The following is a 22,852-nucleotide window of genomic DNA, read 5'->3' on the forward strand; positions in this document are numbered from 1 at the left end:
GATGTTGAGTCAGTTTAAACTGGAACTGGGTCAGACACACAAACACACACACACAGACACTGATCTGAGGATTAACACGGAATACACCACAAATACACAACTACTACACAATAACAACATCTGACTACACAACAAATAGACTACAATACAACTACACAACAGCTACACAACAATAGAAAACACACACACACACACACACACACACACACAAGCAGCTCATTAATTCAAACAACACAAATACACACAAACATCATTTTGTGTTGATTGTTACGTTTAAATGTGACGTCGTCCTGAGTGTGTAACAGCTGCTGAGGAATCTCCATGACGACGACGACTGTGCTGACTGTACAACAGCTGACACACACACACACACACACACACACACACACACACACACACACACACACACACACACACACACACACACACACACACACACACACACCTGTCTGCTGTGTGTGCATTCACTCTGACCTCTGACCCCTGACAGCCATGTGACCGGTGTGTGTGTGTGTGTGTCTGTGTGTGTGTGTGTGTGTGTGTGTGTGTGTGTGTGTGTGTGTGTGTGTGTGTGTGTGTGTGTGTGTGTGTGTGTGTGTGTGTGTGTGTGTGTGTGTGTGTGTGTGATAGAAACCACCAGAGGAGACGTGTTGGTGTCTGAACTTTATTTTGAAAGAGTCGTTCCTTCACAATAAAAGTTGTTCCTTCACAATAAAAGCACATTCATTGTTCCTTCACAATAAAAGTTGTTCCTTCACAATAAAAGTTGTTCCTTCACAATAAAAGCACATTCATTGTTCCTTCACAATAAAAGCCCATTCATCAGAGTGGTTCCTTCACAATAAAAGCTCATTCATCAGAGTTGTTCCTTCACAATAAAAGCACATTCATCAGAGTGGTTCCTTCACAATAAAAGCTTGTTCATTCAACACGTTTTCCTTCTCTTCACAGAAACTAAACTTCTCTATCCTGATTATTGATCATTGATAATAATAATAATAATGATGATGTAACTGAGCTCCGTTGCTCCGCGGCCTCTGATTGGCTCCCGTCAGCAGGTGTCCTTCAGTCCGACCAATCGGGCGCTCTCGTCCCACAGCTTCCTGGCGACCTCGTCGTCCCGGCCCTCGGGTGCCGGCTCCTTCTCCGCACAGTCACTGAACAACAACAACAACAACACCATGACGACCAGTGTTGGGAGGGATTTGTGTCAGTTTATCGTCCATGGCAACCACTGAACTAAAGTAATCCCTAATTGTAATCTGTTTTATAAATAAAGTAACTGTATTCAGAATACACCGTTTTACACTTTAACCGTAACAGAATACAGTTACTCATTTTGTGTTGTCCTCCTGGGTCAAGGAAGAAAAGAAGGAAGGAGGGAAGGACAAAGGGAAAGGTGGGAGGAAAGAAGGAAGGAAAGATAGAAGGAGGGAGGGAATGGATTGGGTCAAAAAGGAAGGAAGGAGGAAGGGAAGGAAGGAAGGGAGGGAAAAAGGATTGTGGAAAGAAGGAAAGGAAAAAGGAAGTAAAGAGAGATGAAGGGAGGGAACAGATTCATTCAAGGAAGGAGGAAGGGAGGAAAGAAGGAAGGGAAAAGGGAAGGAAAGAAAGATGGAGGTATAGGGAACAGATCAGGTCAATTGGATCAAAAGAGGAAGGAAGAAGAAGTAAGGGTCTTGCGCCCCTAGTGGCAGGATATGGGTGTTGCAAAAGTGCCCAGAAAACCCATTCACTCCAATGTATGTGTGTTGCCCACTTGCTGGTAAATTGATGAAAACGGCCGTGTTTTTGTTTTTAGGTGTCTTGGTCATATCAGATTACACTTATAATTTGTTTATTATGAAATGTAGATTGAAACATTACACATTACACATCGCCTATGTGTTAATGTTTATCTGTAAAGGATCCTCAATGATGCTATTAACGTGGGTGATCTATAAATGTCCTTAAATGATTGAAAACACCACACTGCTCATTCACCAACAATGCAGAGATGTCAGTTCTTGGGCGCTTTTGCAAAACCCATATTCCTCCACCAGGAGGCGCTGCCATTGGACCAATGCTGTCGTTACTCTCTTTTACACTGCTCTAATCCAGGTGTGCCCCCAGGCTCCGCCCCCTCAGCCTACCTGAAGTAGTGCCCTGAGCGCGGCTCGAGCCCCGGCGTGACGCTGCAGTAGATGGAGGTCTGGGCTCCTTGGCGCGGCGTCTTCATGAGCAGCAGCGAGGGCAGACTCAGCAGCGCCCCCAGCAGGGGGAACCAGCCCTGCACGTGGCGGCCCAGCTCGGTCCGGATCACACCGGGGTGGAGGCAGAACGACGACACACCAGAACCTGGGGGGGGGGGGGGGGGGGGGCAGGAAGAACAAAACACAGATATAGCAGAAGGTTTTATCAATCTATGGTTGCTCAACATGGAATACATTACATTACTGCTGGTCATAAGGGAAAACTCAACATATGTAGTATTTAAGGGACAACGAGGAGTTTTGGAAAGCAAAGTGTTCTCCTACTACATTTCCCATGAGCCTCCGCGCGCACAGTGAAATTCTTGGACCGACGCAAGTCGTAGTTCGTAGTTCCGACCATAAACTTGCTCCTTCTGACTGAAGCTACTGTGTGATATATTGTATGGTATTTGTACCATGTTGTGCTTTGTTTTGTCCTTGTCCAACTGTGCGTTCACACCAAAAGCTCCCAAAGCGTCAAAAACGCTCAAGGGTGCACTTCAGACAAGACAGCTCTCTCTGCCCTCCCTTCCTATGAACCAGTCTGCCATCCAGTCCTCCCATTAAGCTGGTCTGTCCTCTCTTCCTATGAACCAGTCTGCCATCCAGTCCTCCCATTAAGCTGGTCTGTCCTCCCTTCCCATGAACCAGTCTGCCATCCAGTCCTCCCATTAAGCTGGTCTGTCCTCCCTTCCCATGAACCAGTCTGCCATCCAGTCCTCCCATTAAGCTGGTCTGTCCTCCCTTCCTATGAACCAGTCTGCCATCCAGTCCTCCCATTAAGCTGGTCTGACCTCCCTTCCTATGAACCACTCTGCCATCCAGTCCTCCCATTAAGCTGGTCTGTCCTCTCTTCCTATGAACCAGTCTGCCATCCAGTCCTCCCATTAAGCTGGTCTGTCCTCCCTTCCCATGAACCAGTCTGCCATCCAGTCCTCCCATTAAGCTGGTCTGTCCTCTCTTCCCATGAACCAGTCTGCCATCCAGTCCTCCCATTAAGCTGGTCTGTCCTCCCTTCCTATGAACCAGTCTGCCATCCAGTCCTCCCATTAAGCTGGTCTGTCCTCTCTTCCCATGAACCAGTCTGCCATCCAGTCCTCCCATTAAGCTGGTCTGTCCTCTCTTCCCATGAACCAGTCTGCCATCGATCCATATTTTATGTTCATGAATATGCAGAATCCCGTTACAAATAAACAAAGAAATGAAAAAAAATTAAAGTTAAAACTTCAATAATGCGTACATAACATCATTTAAAGACAAAGTAATCCAAGGATAATCTACCACATTACCTCAAAACAAAAAACAATAAAGTCCTAACTTTGCGTTGTATAAAAAGTCGTTATTTGTCCAGAATTGATCTAATCTATTTCTAAAAGCAGTGGCTTACGGACCTGCGAGGCGGCGGGCCAGTTCCTTGGAGAAGAGGACGTTGGCCAGTTTGCTCTGCCGGTAACTCTCCAGAGGACTGTAGCTCCGCTGGCTGAAGAACAGGTCGTCCAGCTGGATCCGCCCTGAGCCGGACACAGGGATGGGACGGGAAGAACGGCGTTAAAAACGGCACTACTTTTTTCAGTAATGAGTAATCCAAAAAGTTACTGTTTCCCCCGTTATTATGGAGGAAAATCTGTATCATAATCCATAATTAAATAATGATAATAATCTGTATTATAAAACATAATTAAAATGGATTAACAACATTTTTTGATTCATAAATAAAATGAATAATAGATGATCCAAACTGCATTTTCATTTTCTTCTTCAAGACTGCTCATTCTGTGACTTCATTCAAATGACGTTTAAGATGACCAAAATTCAATTTGAAATGTCAAATTTGGAAATGTGCTTTTCTTTATCATTTTAATCAAGTCACAGAATGAGCAGTCTTGAAGAAGAAAATGAAAATGCAGTTTGGATTATTGATTATTCATTTTATTTATGAATCAAATAATGCAGCCATAATCTTTTTTTTTTTTTCTGCTAATGCATTTCCATTGCCATATATATTATGCATATATTATATTCTGAAAAATGAAAAGGCATTTCTGTTAGTTGTGAGTCCAAGTAATTTGACATATCTGAGCATTTTATAAAAACAGAAATAGTTACTTTTCCTGGTAATTGGTTACTTTTATAATGTATTAATTCAGTTACTAACTCAGTTACTTTTGAGTAAAGTAACTGGTAACTCTGAGTAAAGTATTCCCCGTACCTCCCTTGTGGACGACGGAGGACACGGTGACGACGCGGCTGGGGGCGGAGCTCTTCAGCTTGGGCAGCAGCAGGTTGGTCAACAGGAAGTGGCCCAGGTGGTTGACGGCGAGCTGCGTCTCAAAACCGTCTTCAGTCAGCCAGCGAGGACACATCATCACACCTGGAGACAGGTGAGGGAGAGGGACAGACAGGTAGAGACAGACAGACAGACAGGTAGGCTGTATTCGAAACCGCATACTGCTAGTAATTTGTAGTATGCAAACAAAAGCAAAATCTGCAGTATGCGAAAAATTCCCGGATGTCGTACTGATTCGTAAAATATCTCCAGTATCTGACCAGTCTACATTGCGTACTGTATCCCACAATGCAATGCAATGCGCCCCTGACTTCTAACCATAACCAAAGACGGTAGTGAAGTATCTTAGCCGTGTACCGTAACTATGTTATATAGTTTAATAAAATAAAACTTAATGCAGACTGATCGGTGGTAAACCTCTAAAAACCTGCGGGTAAGTTAATTAGCGATGGTTTTCTCCCCCGGGATGAGGACGGAGGTTGGCCGGCCGAGCAGCTCTGCAGACCGACTGCTGCCTCTGTGATGTCCCGGTCGCTGCAGAGCTTCACTTCTCCGAAAAACATCGGAGCAAACTTCTAAACAGCCGTCGTTTGGATAAACTGACCGTAGATTTGGGATCTAAACAGTTACTTTCTCTCATGGAAAAACATTAAAACTTAATAAAGTTACATAATAACAGCGCTAGAGCGGGAAATAAAACAGCTTTTAGCCTGTTTTACAGCTACCGCTATGTAGTAGTATGCGGTTTCGAAAACAGCCGTAGAGACAGACAGACAGACAGACAGACAGGCAGGTCTCTACCAGCGTTGTTGACCAGGATGTCCAGTCTGTCCTCCGTGTCCATGAAGTCCTTAGCGAACTGTCGGACCGAGTAGAGCGACGACAGGTCCAGGTGTCTGATCACCACGTTCCCGTTCCCCGTCGACCGCCGGACCTCCTCCGCCGCGCGCTCCGCACGGGACAGGTCCCGGCACGCCATCACCACACGCGCTCCTGCAGGAGGAGACAGGGAGGAGGAGACGGCTCAGAGGAGGAGGAGGAGAGGATGAGGAAGGAGGAGGAGAGACAATAAACAATTGAATGAATGGAGGAGGAGGAGGAAGAGGAGGAAGGAGGAAAGAGGAGGAGCAGGAGTTCTGTACCTCTCCCTGCCAGGTCTCTGCTGGTCTCCTTCCCGATCCCGGTGTTTGCTCCGGTGATCAGGACCGTTTTCCCGTCCAGACGAACTGAACAACGACAAACTCCACCTGCGATCCACTTCCTGAGGAACAGCACACCTGGACACACAGACAGCCAATCAGAGCCAAGCAGAGCCAATCAGAGCCAGGGGGCGGAGCCTGAGCTGCTGAACTACGTGTGATTTAGAGCACTGTAAAATAGAGTAATGACACGCACTGGTCCAATGGAAGCGCCTCCTGTATTGCACTGTACCATACCGTACCGTACTACACCGCACCGTACCGTACCGCACCGTACCGTACCATGCCGTAACGCACCGTACCGTATTGCAGGTCCAGACTGGGTAACATGATGACGGTTCACACACACACACACACACACACACACACACACACACACTAGAGGTCAGAGGTGAACACTTACAGATCACAGCGACTCCCAGCAGAGCCCCCCCCCTCAGCAGCAGCCCCCCCCACCCCCCCTCCTCCACCAGCTCCTCCTCCGGGCCCGAGCCGGACCCGGACCCGGTGCTGGACCCACCGGGCCACGGCAGAACCAGGAACGCTCCTGGACCGGCTGCTCTCATCCTGCAGGTCTGAACAGACTGAGGGAGGGGGGAGGGGGAGCGAGGGGGGGGGATTAACAGATTAGAGCAGATTATGGTCAGAGAGCTGCTCTGAGATCAGCTGACAGGAAGGATCACCGCTGGTCGTTTGCTCTGTTTCTTTCTTTTTTTTTTTTTTTTTTACTTTATTGCAAACTAATGAATTTACAAACTAGTCAAAGGCAAATTAATAATAATAATACGTTTAGAAAAAATAAAACAACTCAACAAGAACAGAAGAGACGCCATGTTGCAGAGATTTAACATGAACACAGAGGCTAGTAGAGCATCCACTTCCTGTCTCTCTACTGCTGCACTAAAAGCCCAGAAATACACTTTAAAGGGATAGTGCAACATTTTGTCAAATTGGTCCATTGCCATAATCCCTACACTGCAAAAACTCAACAATCTTACCAAGAATATTTGTCTTATTTCTTGTCAAAATGTCTCATATCTAGTCAAAACTAATCTCTTTTCACTTAAAATAAGACTCATCACCTAAAAATGAACTTGTTTTTAGATCATTTTCACTTGTTTCAAACAAATTTTCACCTGAAATAAGTAGAAAAATCTGCCAGTGAAAGCAAGTTTTTTGTGCTTGTAATAAGGAAGCAAAACTTGCTCCACTGTCAGATTTTTCTACTTATTTCAAGTGAAAATCTGCTTGAAAGAAGTAAAAAGTGTCTAAAAACAAGCTGCTTTTAATGTGATGAGTCTTATTTTAAGTAGAATGAGACTTGTTTTGACTAGAAATGACATTTTGACTAGAAATAAGACAAATATTCTTGGTAAGATTTTGAGTTTTTGCAGTGTATATTCATAGCAGTAGATTTGTTAAATTTAATTGTTGATGCAAGCTGTTTTTAGAACAGCGGAGCAGAGCCGTGAGCTGCTCAGAGCTACGCTACGGAGGCTCATGGGATTTCTTAGTTTCCCTCATCAAACTCATCAAATACACAATCCAACATGCTTTGAGATAATAACAGAACGTTAGCAGACAGACTTGTTTTAAATGTAAATACAGAGACTGCCGCCAACTTGCATAGATCATCTCTTTACTAATAATAACCCAGATAAATGTTCAAAATCAGTGTCCGTACCTGTAGGATTCAGTGACCACAACATAATTGCACTAACGATAAAAACAAAGGTACCGAAAGCTGGACCAAAAGTAATAGGCTACTAAGGAGAATTTATAAAACTTTCTCAGAAAAAGAATTTACAGATGATCTAAATAATGTAAACTGGCACAGGACTGTTTACACCCCAAAGGCTACATTAACCACCTTTATGAAATTATTCTCAGCTGTTTGTGCTCCCATTGGGAAGTCTTAAAAACAGCTTGCACTGACAATTATAGGTAATGAATCTACTGCTATGACTATAGGGATTATGGCACTGGGCCAATTTGCCAAAATGTTGAACTATCCCTTTAAACAATTTTTTTGTTTTTGTTTTTTGGGGGGTAATTTTTTTTCATATATCACTTACCACATTCATTTTTCACCATAGGGCATAATGACTCTATTGGACTGCAGTCATCTGGAGACAGTGCGAGATATATCTGTGTGTCATCTGCATAACTATGATAGTTGACATTAGAGTTCTGTAGAATCTGACCCAAAGGCAGCATATACAGGTTAAACAGAAGGGGTCCAAGGACTGACCCCTGAGGAACTCCACATGTCATAGCCACTTGATCGGATTGATAACTACCAATGGTCACAAAATAACTCTACTACTGTCCAGCAGTATACTGTGATCCACAGTGTCAAACGCAGCACTGAGATCCAACAGGACCAGAACTGACACCTTGCCTGAGTCGGTGTTCAACCTCATGTCATTTAACACTCTAATAATTAAGCAATATTACCCTCGAGGGTGTGCTTTAACGTCATTTGAGCACGACAGTGATGCCGTCCGCAAGCGTCACTAAAGTGCTCAAATTACGTCAAAGCACACCCTCGAGGGTAATATTGCGATTATACAACAATTACCAACAAAATAAAATGTATCATCAAAATATATTCATTTTGATGGACAATTTGCTCTCAAATTTTAAAGGTTTTTGACAAACAAAGAAAACTACAAAAAAAATACAGGAGTTATCATGACATGAACCGTATGTTGTGGTAAAAAGAAAAAAAAGTTGGAATAATTTCCAGCAGGAAATGCGTGTGAATGCTGAAAGCAGCTGAACGCCATCGCTGAAGAAATGCTGAATGAGCTAAAGAAAATTTTAAAAGGTAGAAGAAACTGTTGAAATATTTCATGTGTAAGTTGAAGAGATTAAAAAAAGAAAGAAAGAAAGAAAGAAAGAAAGAAAGAAAGAAAGAAAGAAAGAAAGAAAGAAAGAAAGCAAAAACGAATGAAAGGGACAGAGAGAGGGGTAGTAAGGAAGAAAGAAGTAAAAAAAAAGACAGAGATAACTGGTAGATAGAATAAAAGAAAGAAAAAGAGAGAGGGGGTGGATAGATAATAGAAAGAGGTGCATAGATAGAGGGGTAGAAAGAAAGAAAGCAAAAAGTAAAAAGATGCAGAGAGGGTAGAAAGAAAGAAAGAAAGAAAGAAAGAAAGAAAGAAAGAAAGAAAGAAAGAAAGAAAGAAAGAAAGGAGTTAGTAAATAAAAAGACAGAGGGGTAGAAAGAAAGACAGAGAAAAAAAAATATATATATATATTTCCATTTTTATTCCTTGGCTTTCAACCCAGCGTGAGACTCTGTGTTTGTTTTAGTGTTTTATTGTTTTACTGTAACATTTATTGTTTTTATATGGTTTTATGTTTTATGTCTTATGTTGTTATGTGCTTTATAAATAAAGTTAAATTGAGATGATAGATAGATAGATAGATAGATAGATAGATAGATAGATAGATAGATAGATAGATAGATAGATAGATAGATAGATAGATAGATAGATAGAGAATACTTTATTCATCCCTAGCAGAGAAATTCAAATTGAGTTGAGACACGTCACCGTGGAAACAACAGCAACGATGACGTCACCGCTTCATTTGATTTTTTTTTCTGTTTCAAACTTTTATTTATTTTTTTTGAACTATTTGTTAGTTTGTTTTTTTCAAACAATAAAAACTATGAAACAAAGAGTGACGTCACGTGCTCAGCCCTCGTTTCTCCCTCCGCGGGTGACGTCACGCCCCGTAGCCCCGCCCCCCGCCACAAAACAACAGAAACAAAATGGCGTGCGTCTCTGAATTCTTTCTTTTTTTGTGTGTTTTATTTAGATGAGTTAGACATGACAGCTTCATCTACGCACAAAGAACTAAAAATATATAAAAATAAAACCATACAAACACATTAATACATTAAACATACAGAGAACTAGAGGAAACACAGGCAGACATGGAGGAATGATGGTGGTGGGGAAATAAAACAGAAAAAAAAAGTGCGTGTCTGAAATACCAATCAGAGACGGCGGGGAAGTGACGTCAGGCCGCAGCGGTCCAATCAGCGACTCGGACGCCGACATCCAACCGGAAGTCCCGCCCCCCTCGTCTCGTCGAACCGGAGCGCGCCTGCAGAGGAACAGAGCGAACCCCTCATCCGAGCTGCGGAACCAGGAGCAGGTAAGACCCAGACCCGGGTAGACCTGGTCCGGTCTGGTCCGGTTAGACCTGGTCTGACCCGGTTTGGTCCGGTCTGACCCGGGTTAGAAGCGCTACAGCTATGTGTGTGTTTCTGTGTGTGTGTGTGTCTGTGTGTGTGTGTGTGTGTGTGTGTGTGTGGCTGCTGCTGCTGGAGGGGCGGTGCAGACACGAGTATAAAACAAACGCACAGCGGCGCCCGGTTGTGCATGGTGCTGCTGGACCGGGTTCGAGTCCGGGTGCTCAGTGTCTCGGACTCGAACCCGGTCCAGCTGGTCTCGGTGTTTGTTTTGTACCGCGGGACAGAGGCGGGTTAAAGGTCCGGGGGGGTGGAGACAAGGCAAGGCAAGAGAATTTTATTTAGTATAGCCCGTTTCTACCACCAGTTTGTCTCAAAGGGCTTTACATCCCATAATAACAACATCCTCTGTCCTTAGACCCTCACATCCACTGAGGAAAAACTCCATAGAAAACCCTTTTAACAGGGAAAAATCAGAAGTGAGCGCCCCCTGCGGCCGCAACCCGGAACTACTGCTGCTACCTGTCTGAGTCTGACTCACCTGAGACCCCCCCCCCCAGCTCATCTCTGTATGAAACTTTATTGACAACAGCCTCATCAACTATTCTGATTATCTAATACTCAGTTTGAGGAGTTTTTTAAAGGTATAGTATGTAGGAAAGCCGGTGCATATTCTCATTTGTCCAGGTCATAGTATTTCAAAGTCAAGTCAAGTCACTGTTTATTTATAGAGCACATTTAAAACAACCTCAGTTGACCAAAGTGCTGTACAATTGCAAAAGCACAACACAGTTAATCACAAACACTACAACAAACAACAAATAATTAAAAACAACACAAGGGATAGTAGTCACTTTAAAACAAATCTAGATTAAAAAGAAAGAATAAAAGAGAGAGAGAGGGAAAGAAAGAGAGAGAACCAAGATTGCTTGCTTAGCTGGGAGTGAACGCCAAGGAGAAAAGATACGTTTTTTCAAAGGATTTCAAAGGAGGTTAAATCGAAAGCAACTGGACTTAGTTATTTGTCTTCCTAGACAAATAACTAAGTCCAGTTGCTTTCGATTTAACCTCCTTTGAAAAAAAAATGAAAAAAAAAGTATGTAGGAAATGGAATCCCCCCCATCTAGCGGTGCGGCTGCATATCTGAACGTATTCTTGATGTTGCATTCACATGAAATCGGGCAGACAGTCAGACAGACAAGGCGAGAAATGTGTAGTGCAGTAACAGAAACTTGATTCATACTTGATCAACGCGGCCTAGTTTGATAGTTTGAACGAAGTTTCTGAGCTCATCTCTGTATAAAACTTTATTGACACCAGTGAGGTCAGAGTGGATCCAGATGTTTTCGGAGGTTCAGTTCAGGAACTCTAGTCTAGGATAAAGATTCCTCTTAGAGCTGCAACAACCACCAACAGCCTCATCGTCAATTATGAAATTAATATCAACTATTCTGATCATCTAATACTCAGTTTGAGGAGTTTTTTAAAGGTATAGTACGTAGGAATTCCCCCCATCTAGCGGTGCGGTTGCATATCTGAACGTATTCTAATCTTGATGTTGCATTCACGTGAAATGGGGCAGACGTCAGACAGACAACAGACGCTGCATGTAACAGGATAAACAAGCGTCTATGGGTTTTAGTTTTGAATGCAGTGATTATTTTATAGTTTTGCAGCTTTATCTGTCTCATTTTAAACTTTGGAGTGAAAACAAACCTGGTGTTTTTTCTTTTTCTTGTTTTTATGTATCAGCTATAAAATCTTAAGTCAATCCAAAGTTAAAGCTTATTTACATTCATCAAAACAGATTTCTGTCATTTAAACAACTCAGACTTGAAGTTTAAAGGTATAGTACGTAGGAATTCCCCCCATCTAGCGGTGCGGTTGCATATTTGAACGTATTCTTGATGTTGCATTCAGGTGAAATGGGGCAGACGTCAGACAGACAACAGACGCTGCATGTAACAGGATAAACAAGCGTCTATGTAAACAAGTGGTCTGACAACATGTTGTCATGGTGATGTGGTATTGTTTTACCGTCTTTCTCTGGTGGAGTAAAATGACATCCGGTTGGTTTGCCGACGGCCGTCTGCCTGACTGCACCTAAATGCAACATCAGTCCAGATCGATCCAGATGTTCTCGGAGGTTTAGTTCAGGTTTAAAGTCCCAGTCTGTAACTTATTTGTCTTTTTCTGATCAATAATCAAACCTGTCTTTCATAAATCCATATTTCACTGAAGGTGAATCACAGCTGCATCCAAAGTAAAGCTTTCTGGTTCCTCCTTTCTGGTACAAGTCGTTACAAATACATAAGTGGGCGACGCACCGAACCGAGGCGGCCATGTTGCATCGTGACCGTAGGTAACCACGGAAACCGAACCGAGGCGGCCATGTTGCATCGTGACCGTAGGTAACCACGGAAACGGCCTGTTAAAACCGTCACCACTGTGTAGTGTGAGGAAGGACGGAGGCACTGGTGTTGCATTCAGGTGCAGTCAGGCAGACGGCCGTCGGCAAACCAACCGGATGTCATTTTACTAAAACAATACCACATCACCATGACAACATGTTGTCAGACCACATCACCATGACAACATGTTGTCAGACCACTTGTTTACATAGACGCTTGTTTATCCTGTTACATGCAGCGTCTGTTGTCTGTCTGACATCTGCCCCATTTCACCTGAATGCAACATCAAGAATACGTTCAGATATGCAACCGCACCGCTAGATGGGGGGTAATTCCTACGTACTATACCTTTAAACTTCAAGTCTGAGTTGTTTAAATGACAGAAATGTGTTTTGATGAATGTAAATAAGCCTTAACTTTGGATTGACTTAATCCATTAGAATTAAACAAGATTTTATAGCCGATACATAAAAAAGAAGAAGAAAAAAGAGGTTTGTTTTCACTTTAAAGTTTAAAATTAGACAGATAAAGCTGCAAAACTATAAAATAACCACTGCATTCAAAATAAAAACCTATAGACGCTTGTTTATCCTGTTACATGCAGCGTCTGTCGTCCGTCTGCCGTCCGCCCGATTTCACCTGAATGCAACATGAAAAATACGACTGAGTTGCTTGTGATCTACAACCACAATTAAATGGTTTTTTTTACACTTGTAATGTTTACAATGTTTTTTTTTTGTGTTTTTTTCTTGTGTCACGTCTGATTGGACGAAGCTTTGCTGTGTCGTCTCCGTAGCAACATGGATACAGAGCTGTTCATGGAGTGTGAGGAGGAGGAGCTGGAGCCATGGCAACAGGTGTACGACAGCGTGGAGGAAGACGACGACGACTACGACGACGACTACGGCGAGCCGGGTGGGACACACACACACACACACACACACACACACACACACACTGTTACAGACAGAGGTAGCAACACGCTACATTTACTCCATTACATATTTTGAGTAACTCTTTGGATAAACTACCAATTAGAGTAGTTTTAGAGCAGCATACTTTTTACTTTTACTTGAGTAGATGTGAGTCCTTTACTCTGTTACATTGAGCTACTTCTTTTTATCGATCCAACTGGAGCTGCAACAATTAATCCATTAATCAAACAATAATCGATTATTACATTAATTGTCAACTATTTTAATAATCTAATAATCAGTTTGAGTCGTTTTTTAAGAAAAAAAGCTCCAGATTCTCTGATTGCAGCTTCTTCAATGTGAATATTTCTGGTTTCTTTGTTCCTTTATGACAATAAACTGAGTCTCTCTTTGGTTTGTGGACAAAACAAGACATTTGAGGACGATGTCGTCTGGTGGTTTGAGAAACACTGACTGATTTTTTATTGACCAAACAACTAATCGATTAATCATAAAAATAATCGACAGATTAATCAATAATGAAAATAATCGTTAGCTAAAATACTATTCAAACTGATAATTAGATTATCTAAATAGTTGACAATTAATCCAAATATAATAATAATACTTCACCCTAAATCGATAATCCACCAATCATCTCCTCCCCGTCATGCCAAGGAAGGGTTTGGAGAACTTTCAGAGTCATCAAAACTCTTTAGGAGTTGCAGGGGGGGTCCGGCTCCTGAAGCCACCACATGGAAAAGTTGTTGGGAAAACATTAATGTGATCTCTGTTTTTATCCTTGTTGTAGCAGCAGCTCCCAGTTCTTCCGTGTTTACATCAAACATCCAATGGTTTACAACGACCAACCAACATCTCGCAGCAAATCCAAGTGGAAAGAGGAGAGGAGGAGGAGAGATAGCAATAGAGTGTGTTCATACTGTCAGGACAGTGATCAGATATTGATCAGTGATCAGACAGTGAGCTGCTGCTGTGTTGAGTAAAGTTGGTAACAAGACGACAGTTGGCATAGTGACGTGAGGGATAATTAACGGATTGAAGACATGAGGTGGAGGCGAGGAAACACCCGTCGCAAAGCGAAACTTTGGAATCCAATTGTCGCATCTGTCGCATATTCGTGTCGCCGCCGGTGTGAATGGTTTTGATGCGAAATATTTGGCCGCGAATATTTCGTAATTTCGTGTCGTTTATTCGTTACTTCCGCGGTGTGAAAGGGCCTTAACTCCAGTAAATATTTGGATGACTACTTTTAACTTTGACTGTAGTAATCTAATTGTAAAGTAACTCTACTCTAGTTACTGTAGTAATCTAATAGTAAAGTAACTCTACTCTGTGTTTCTGTCCAGTGGAGGACTCATCGTCTCCTCTTCCGGCCTCTGAGACTCCGCCCCCCAGGACCCCTCCCCCTCCCGCCACACCTGCTCCTACAGGTGAGAGAGTCTGTCTGTGATCAGCCAATCACTGCCGTCCGCTCTGTGTTGTCATGACGACTGGTTCGATTCCAGGCTCCTCCTGGCAACATGTCGAAGTGTCCTTGGGCAAGACACTGAACCCACGCTTGCCCCCCGATGTGTCCATTGGGTGTGTGAATGTGTGTGAATGGTTAGATTCCTGCGCTACAGCGCTGTGTGAATGTGTGTGAAAGGGTGAATGTGACCTACAGTGTAAAGCGCTTTGAGTGGTCCAAGAGACTAGAAAAGCGCTATATAAGTGCAAGTCCATTTACCATTTCCTCTTCCTCAGTGATGCTTCCTCCTCCTCCTCCTCCTGCCTCCATCGCCGTCTCAGCTCCGCCCCCGCTGATGGCGACTCATCAGGCTCCGCCCCCTCTGATGGCGACTCATCAGGCCCCGCCCCTGATGACTCATCAGGCCCCGCCCCCGATGACTCATCAGACTCCTCTCTTCCTGACGCAGACGGCCGGCGGGACGTTTCTCCTCCCAGCCCCCGGGGCAGGAAGCTCCCAGCCTTTCCTCTTCGCCACGCAGGTGCGATAAACACACACTCCCTCTGGTCTGTGACCTCACTGTGATGTCACTCAGGGTTAGGTTCTGTATTCTGGTTCTTTTTACCCTCCTGTTGTCCTGTTCTTTTCCCTTCCTTCTTTCCACAATCCTTATTCCCTTCCTTCCTTCCTTCTTTTCTCCCCTTCGTCCTAATTCCTTTCTCTTTTGATCCAATTGACCCGATCTGTTCCCTCCCTCCATCCTTCCTTTTTCCCTTCCTTCTTTCCACAATCCTTATTCCCTTCCTTAACTCTTGACTTCCTTCGTGATGTCACCGTGACGACATGAGTGTGTTTCCTTCCTTCCAGGGTTTCCCGATGCAGACGATGATGAACCGCGGCGCTCCGCTGGTCCTCAACCTGCAGCCGGGTCAGACGGTCCAACCGCTGACGCTGATCCAGTGTAAGCCCCGCCCCCTTCCTCACACGCCGACCAATAAAACAGTCTGATTATCGATAATTGATTATTGATCCCAGCCGACGCCTCGTTGTCCCCGCAGCCTCCTCATTGGGCCAGCTGGTCCGGCCCAGCGTGGGCGTGTCCCCGGTCCGGACCAGACCGGTTCCCGACGCCGCCGCTCAGCCCGGCTCCGCCTTCACCGCCATGCAGCTGCCGGCCACGCTGACCATCAGGACCAGCACGCCACGACCCGGTTGGTGCAGCGGATAGATGGATGGATGGATAGATAGATAGATAGATAGATAGATAGATAGATAGATAGATAGATAGATAGATAGATAGATAGATGGTTGGATGGTTGGATAGACGGTTGGATAGATGGTTGGATGGTTGGATAGATGGTTGGATGGTTGGATAGACGGTTGGATAGATGGTTGGATGGTTGGATAGATGGTTGGATAGATGGTTGGATAGATGGTTGGATAGATGGTTGGATGGTTGGATAGATGGTTGGATAGATGGTTGGATAGATGGTTGGATGGTTGGATAGATGGTTGGATGGTTGGATAGACGGTTGGATAGATGGTTGGATGGTTGGATAGACGGTTGGATAGATGGTTGGATGGTTGGATAGATGGTTGGATAGATGGTTGGATGGTTGGATGGTTGGATGGATGGTTGGATGATTGGATAGACGGTTGGATAGATGGTTGGATAGATGGTTTGATAGACGGTTGGATAGATGGTTGGATAGATGGATGGATGGTTGGATAGATGGATAGACGGTTGGATAGATGGTTGGATAGATGGTTGGATGGTTGGATAGATGGTTGGATAGATGGTTGGATAGATGGTTGGATAGATGGTTGGATAGATGGTTGGATGGTTGGATAGATGGTTGGATAGACGGATGGATGGTTGGATAGATGGATAGACGGTTGGATAGATGGTTGGATAGATGGTTGGATGGTTGGATAGATGGTTGGATAGATGGTTGGATAGATGGTTGGATAGATGGTTGGATAGATGGTTGGATGGTTGGATAGATGGTTGGATAGATGGTTGGATAGACGGTTGGATAGGTGGTTGGATGGTTGGATGGTTGGATAGATGGTTGGATGGTTGGATAGATGGTTGGATAGATGGTTGGATAGATGGTTTGATAGACGGTTGGATAGATGGTTGGATAGATGGTTGGATGGTTGGATAGATGGTTGGATAGATGGTTGGATAGACGGTTGGATAGGTGGTTGGATGGTTGGATGGTTGGATAGATGGTTGGATGGTTGGATAGATGGTTGGATAGATGGTTGGATAGATGGTTGGATAGATGGTTGGATAGATGGTTGGATAGATGGTTGGATAGATGGTTGGATAGATGGTTGGATGGTTGGATAGATGGTTGGATAGATGGATGGATGGTTGGATAGATGGATAGACGGTTGGATAGATGGTTGGATAGATGGTTGGATGGTTGGATAGATGGTTGGATAGATGGTTGGATAGATGGTTGGATAGATGGTTGGATAGATGGTTGGATAGATGGTTGGATAGATGGTTGGATAGATGGTTGGATGGTTGGATAGATGGTTGGATAGATGGATGGATGGTTGGATAGATGGATAGACGGTTGGATAGATGGTTGGATAGATGGTTGGATGGTTGGATAGATGGTTGGATAGATGGTTGGATAGATGGTTGGATAGATGGTTGGATAGATGGTTGGATGGTTGGATAGATGGTTGGATAGATGGTTGGATAGACGGTTGGATAGGTGGTTGGATGGTTGGATGGTTGGATAGATGGTTGGATGGTTGGATAGATGGTTGGATAGATGGTTGGATAGATGGTTTGATAGACGGTTGGATAGATGGTTGGATAGATGGTTGGATGGTTGGATAGATGGTTGGATAGATGGTTGGATAGACGGTTGGATGGTTGGATGGTTGGATAGATGGTTGGATGGTTGGATAGATGGTTGGATAGGTGGTTGGATGGTTGGATGGTTGGATAGATGGTTGGATGGTTGGATAGATGGTTGGATAGATGGTTGGATAGATGGATAGATGGTTGGATAGATGGTTGGATAGACGGTTGGATAGATGGTTGGATAGATGGTTGGATAGACGGTTGGATAGATGGTTGGATAGATGGTTGGATAGACGGTTGGATAGACGGTTGGATGGACGGTTGGATAGATGGTTGGATAGATGGTTGGATAGACGGTTGGATAGACGGTTGGATAGATGGTTGGATAGACGGTTGGATGGTTGGATAGATGGTTGGATGGTTGGATAGATGGTTGGATAGACGGTTGGATAGATGGTTGGATAGATGGTTGGATGGTTGGATAGATGGTTGGATAGACGGTTGGATGGTTGGATAGATGGTTGGATAGACGGTTGGATGGTTGGATAGATGGTTGGATAGATGGTTGGATAGACGGTTGGATAGACGGTTGGATAGACGGTTGGATAGACGGTTGGATAGATGGTTGGATAGACGGTTGGATGGTTGGATAGATGGTTGGATAGACGGTTGGATAGACGGATAGACGGTTGGATAGATGGTTGGATAGACGGTTGGATAGACGGTTGGATGGTTGGATAGATGGTTGGATAGACGGTTGGATAGACGGTTGGATGGTTGGATAGATGGTTGGATAGACGGTTGGATAGACGGTTGGATAGATGGTTGGATAGACGGTTGGATGGTTGGATAGATGGTTGGATAGACGGTTGGATAGACGGTTGGATGGACGGTTGGATAGATGGTTGGATAGATGGTTGGATAGACGGTTGGATAGACGGTTGGATAGATGGTTGGATAGACGGTTGGATGGTTGGATAGATGGTTGGATGGTTGGATAGATGGTTGGATAGATGGTTGGATAGACGGTTGAATAGACGGTTGGATAGATGGTTGGATAGATGGTTGGATAGACGGTTGAATAGACGGTTGGATGGTTGGATAGATGGTTGGATAGACGGTTGGATAGACGGTTGGATAGATGGTTGGATGGTTGGATAGATGGTTGGATAGACGGTTGGATAGACGGTTGGATAGATGGTTGGATAGACGGTTGGATGGTTGGATAGATGGTTGGATAGACGGTTGGATAGATGGTTGGATAGATGGTTGGATAGACGGTTGAATAGACGGTTGGATAGACGGTTGGATAGACGGTTGGATAGACGGTTGGATAGACGGTTGGATGGTTGGATAGATGGTTGGATAGATGGTTGGATAGACGGTTGGATAGACGGTTGGATAGACGGTTGGATAGACGGTTGGATAGACGGTTGGATGGTTGGATAGACGGTTGGATGGTTGGATAGATGGTTGGATAGACGGTTGGATAGACGGTTGGATAGACGGTTGGATAGACGGTTGGATAGACGGTTGGATAGACGGTTGGATAGACGGTTGGATGGTTGGATAGATGGTTGGATAGACGGTTGGATAGACGGTTGGATAGACGGTTGGATAGACGGTTGGATAGACGGTTGGATAGACGGTTGGATAGACGGTTGGATAGACGGTTGGATAGACGGTTGGATGGTTGGATAGATGGTTGGATAGATGGTTGGATAGACGGTTGGATAGACGGTTGGATAGACGGTTGGATAGACGGTTGGATAGATGGTTGGATAGACGGTTGGATGGTTGGATAGATGGTTGGATAGACGGTTGGATAGACGGTTGGATAGATGGTTGGATGGACGGTTGGATGGTTGGATGGTTGGATAGATGGTTGGATAGATGGTTGGATGGTTGGATAGACGGTTGGATGGTTGGATAGACGGTTGGATAGATGGTTGGATAGACGGTTGGATAGATGGTTGGATGGTTGGATAGATGGTTGGATAGATGGTTGGATGGTTGGATAGACGGTTGGATGGTTGGATAGACGGTTGGATAGATGGTTGGATGGTTGGATAGACGGTTGGATGGTTGGATAGACGGTTGGATGGTTGGATGGTTGGATAGATGGTTGGATAGACGGTTGGATGGTTGGATAGATGGTTGGATAGATGGTTGGATAGATGGTTGGATAGATGGTTGGATCGATGGTTGGATAGACGGTTGGATAGATGGTTGGATAGACGGTTGGATGGTTGGATAGATGGTTGGATAGACGGTTGGATGGTTGGATAGATGGTTGGATAGACGGTTGGATAGACGGTTGGATAGACGGTTGGATAGATGGTTGGATGGTTGGATAGATGGTTGGATAGACGGTTGGATAGACGGTTGGATAGATGGTTGGATAGACGGTTGGATGGTTGGATAGATGGTTGGATAGACGGTTGGATGGACGGTTGGATAGATGGTTGGATAGATGGTTGGATAGACGGTTGGATAGATGGTTGGATAGACGGTTGGATGGACGGTTGGATAGATGGTTGGATAGATGGTTGGATAGACGGTTGGATAGACGGTTGGATAGACGGTTGGATAGACGGTTGGATAGATGGTTGGATAGACGGTTGGATGGTTGGATAGATGGTTGGATAGACGGTTGGATAGACGGTTGGATAGATGGTTGGATGGACGGTTGGATGGTTGGATGGTTGGATAGATGGTTGGATAGATGGTTGGATGGTTGGATAGACGGTTGGATGGTTGGATAGACGGTTGGATAGACGGTTGGATAGACGGTTGGATGGTTGGATAGATGGTTGGATAGATGGTTGGATAGACGGTTGGATAGACGGTTGGATAGACGGTTGGATAGACGGTTGGATAGACGGTTGGATAGACGGTTGGATGGTTGGATAGATGGTTGGATAGACGGTTGGATAGACGGTTGGATAGATGGTTGGATAGATGGTTGGATAGATGGTTGGATAGATGGTTGGATAGACGGTTGGATAGATGGTTGGATAGATGGTTGGATAGACGGTTGGATAGACGGTTGGATAGACGGTTGGATAGACGGTTGGATAGACGGTTGGATGGTTGGATAGATGGTTGGATAGATGGTTGGATAGATGGTTGGATAGACGGTTGGATAGATGGTTGGATAGATGGTTGGATAGACGGTTGGATAGACGGTTGGATAGACGGTTGGATAGACGGTTGGATAGACGGTTGGATAGATGGTTGGATAGACGGTTGGATGGTTGGATAGATGGTTGGATAGACGGTTGGATAGACGGTTGGATAGACGGTTGGATAGACGGTTGGATGGTTGGATGGTTGGATAGATGGTTGGATAGATGGTTGGATAGACGGTTGGATAGACGGTTGGATAGACGGTTGAATAGACGGTTGGATAGACGGTTGGATGGTTGGATAGATGGTTGGATAGACGGTTGGATAGACGGTTGGATAGATGGTTGGATGGACGGTTGGATGGTTGGATGGTTGGATAGATGGTTGGATAGACGGTTGGATAGACGGTTGGATAGACGGTTGGATAGACGGTTGGATAGATGGTTGGATAGACGGTTGGATAGATGGTTGGATAGACGGTTGGATAGATGGTTGGATAGACGGTTGGATAGATGGTTGGATAGACGGTTGGATAGATGGTTGGATGGACGGTTGGATGGTTGGATGGTTGGATAGATGGTTGGATAGATGGTTGGATGGTTGGATAGACGGTTGGATAGACGGTTGGATAGACGGTTGAATAGACGGTTGGATAGACGGTTGGATGGTTGGATAGATGGTTGGATAGATGGTTGGATAGATGGTTGGATGGTTGGATAGATGGTTGGATAGACGGTTGGATAGACGGTTGGATGGTTGGATAGATGGTTGGATAGATGGTTGGATAGACGGTTGGATAGACGGTTGGATAGATGGTTGGATAGACGGTTGGATGGTTGGATAGATGGTTGGATAGACGGTTGGATAGACGGTTGGATAGATGGTTGGATGGACGGTTGGATGGTTGGATGGTTGGATAGATGGTTGGATAGATGGTTGGATGGTTGGATAGACGGTTGGATAGATGGTTGGATGGTTGGATAGATGGTTGGATAGATGGTTGGATGGTTGGATAGACGGTTGGATGGTTGGATAGACGGTTGGATAGATGGTTGGATAGACGGTTGGATAGACGGTTGGATGGTTGGATAGACGGTTGGATAGACGGTTGGATAGACGGTTGGATGGTTGGATAGACGGTTGGATGGTTGGATAGATGGTTGGATAGATGGTTGGATGGTTGGATAGATGGTTGGATGGTTGGATAGACGGTTGGATGGTTGGATAGATGGTTGGATGGTTGGATAGATGGTTGGATGGTTGGATAGACGGTTGGATAGACGGTTGGATGGTTGGATAGATGGTTGGATAGATGGTTGGATGGTTGGATAGACGGTTGGATAGACGGTTGGATGGTTGGATGGTTGGATAGATGGTTGGATGGTTGGATAGACGGTTGGATAGACGGTTGGATGGTTGGATAGATGGTTGGATGGTTGGATAGATGGTTGGATGGTTGGATAGACGGTTGGATAGACGGTTGGATGGTTGGATAGACGGTTGGATAGATGGTTGGATGGTTGGATAGATGGTTGGATGGTTGGATAGACGGTTGGATGGATAGATGGTTGGATGGTTGGATAGACGGTTGGATAGATGGTTGGATGGTTGGATAGACGGTTGGATAGATGGTTGGATGGTTGGATAGATGGTTGGATAGACGGTTGGATAGATGGTTGGATGGTTGGATAGATGGTTGGATGGTTGGATAGACGGTTGGATAGATGGTTGGATGGACGGTTGGATGGTTGGATAGATGGTTGGATAGATGGTTGGATGGTTGGATAGATGGTTGGATGGTTGGATAGACGGTTGGATGGTTGGATAGACGGTTGGATGGTTGGATAGATGGTTGGATGGTTGGATGGTTGGATAGATGGTTGGATGGTTGGATAGACGGTTGGATGGTTGGATAGACGGTTGGATAGATGGTTGGATGGTTGGATAGACGGTTGGATGGTTGGATAGACGGTTGGATGGTTGGATAGATGGTTGGATGGTTGGATAGACGGTTGGATGGTTGGATAGACGGTTGGATGGTTGGATAGATGGTTGGATGGTTGGATAGATGGTTGGATGGTTGGATAGATGGTTGGATAGTTGGATAGATGGTTGGATGGTTGGATAGATGGTTGGATGGTTGGATAGATGGTTGGATGGTTGGATAGATGGTTGGATG

At 44.6% G+C, this 22,852-nt stretch overlaps 2 protein-coding genes across 2 annotated transcripts in view; one reads left to right on the forward strand and one right to left on the reverse strand.

Annotated features, from left to right (window-relative positions):
- Window positions 1-1,051: 1,051 nt before the first annotated feature.
- LOC310999048 (retinol dehydrogenase 12) lies at window positions 1,052-6,283 on the reverse strand (the record flags this gene model as incomplete). The annotated part of the gene is made up of 7 exons (XM_083989352.1): window positions 1,052-1,157; window positions 2,133-2,337; window positions 3,623-3,742; window positions 4,441-4,602; window positions 5,320-5,511; window positions 5,661-5,795; window positions 6,121-6,283. The coding sequence occupies 7 exons, from the start codon at window positions 6,281-6,283 to the stop codon at window positions 1,052-1,054; spliced, it is 1,083 nt and encodes a 360-aa protein (XP_083845478.1).
- A 3,519-nt stretch (window positions 6,284-9,802) lies between these two features.
- Window positions 9,803-22,852, forward strand: part of LOC310999157 (uncharacterized protein) — a 65,254-nt gene continuing 52,204 nt past the window's right edge. Inside the window, exons 1-6 of the mRNA XM_083989481.1 lie at window positions 9,803-9,887; window positions 13,110-13,250; window positions 14,617-14,700; window positions 15,014-15,258; window positions 15,585-15,678; window positions 15,776-15,928. Coding sequence (XP_083845607.1) covers window positions 13,136-13,250; window positions 14,617-14,700; window positions 15,014-15,258; window positions 15,585-15,678; window positions 15,776-15,928 — 691 coding nt within the window. The 5' untranslated portion in view covers window positions 9,803-9,887; window positions 13,110-13,135. The remainder of the gene's footprint in view (window positions 9,888-13,109; window positions 13,251-14,616; window positions 14,701-15,013; window positions 15,259-15,584; window positions 15,679-15,775; window positions 15,929-22,852) is intronic.

Source organism: Trachurus trachurus (genome assembly GCF_905171665.1).
Source record: "Trachurus trachurus genome assembly, chromosome: 16".
In the NCBI taxonomy this organism is placed as follows: domain Eukaryota; kingdom Metazoa; phylum Chordata; class Actinopteri; order Carangiformes; family Carangidae; genus Trachurus; species Trachurus trachurus.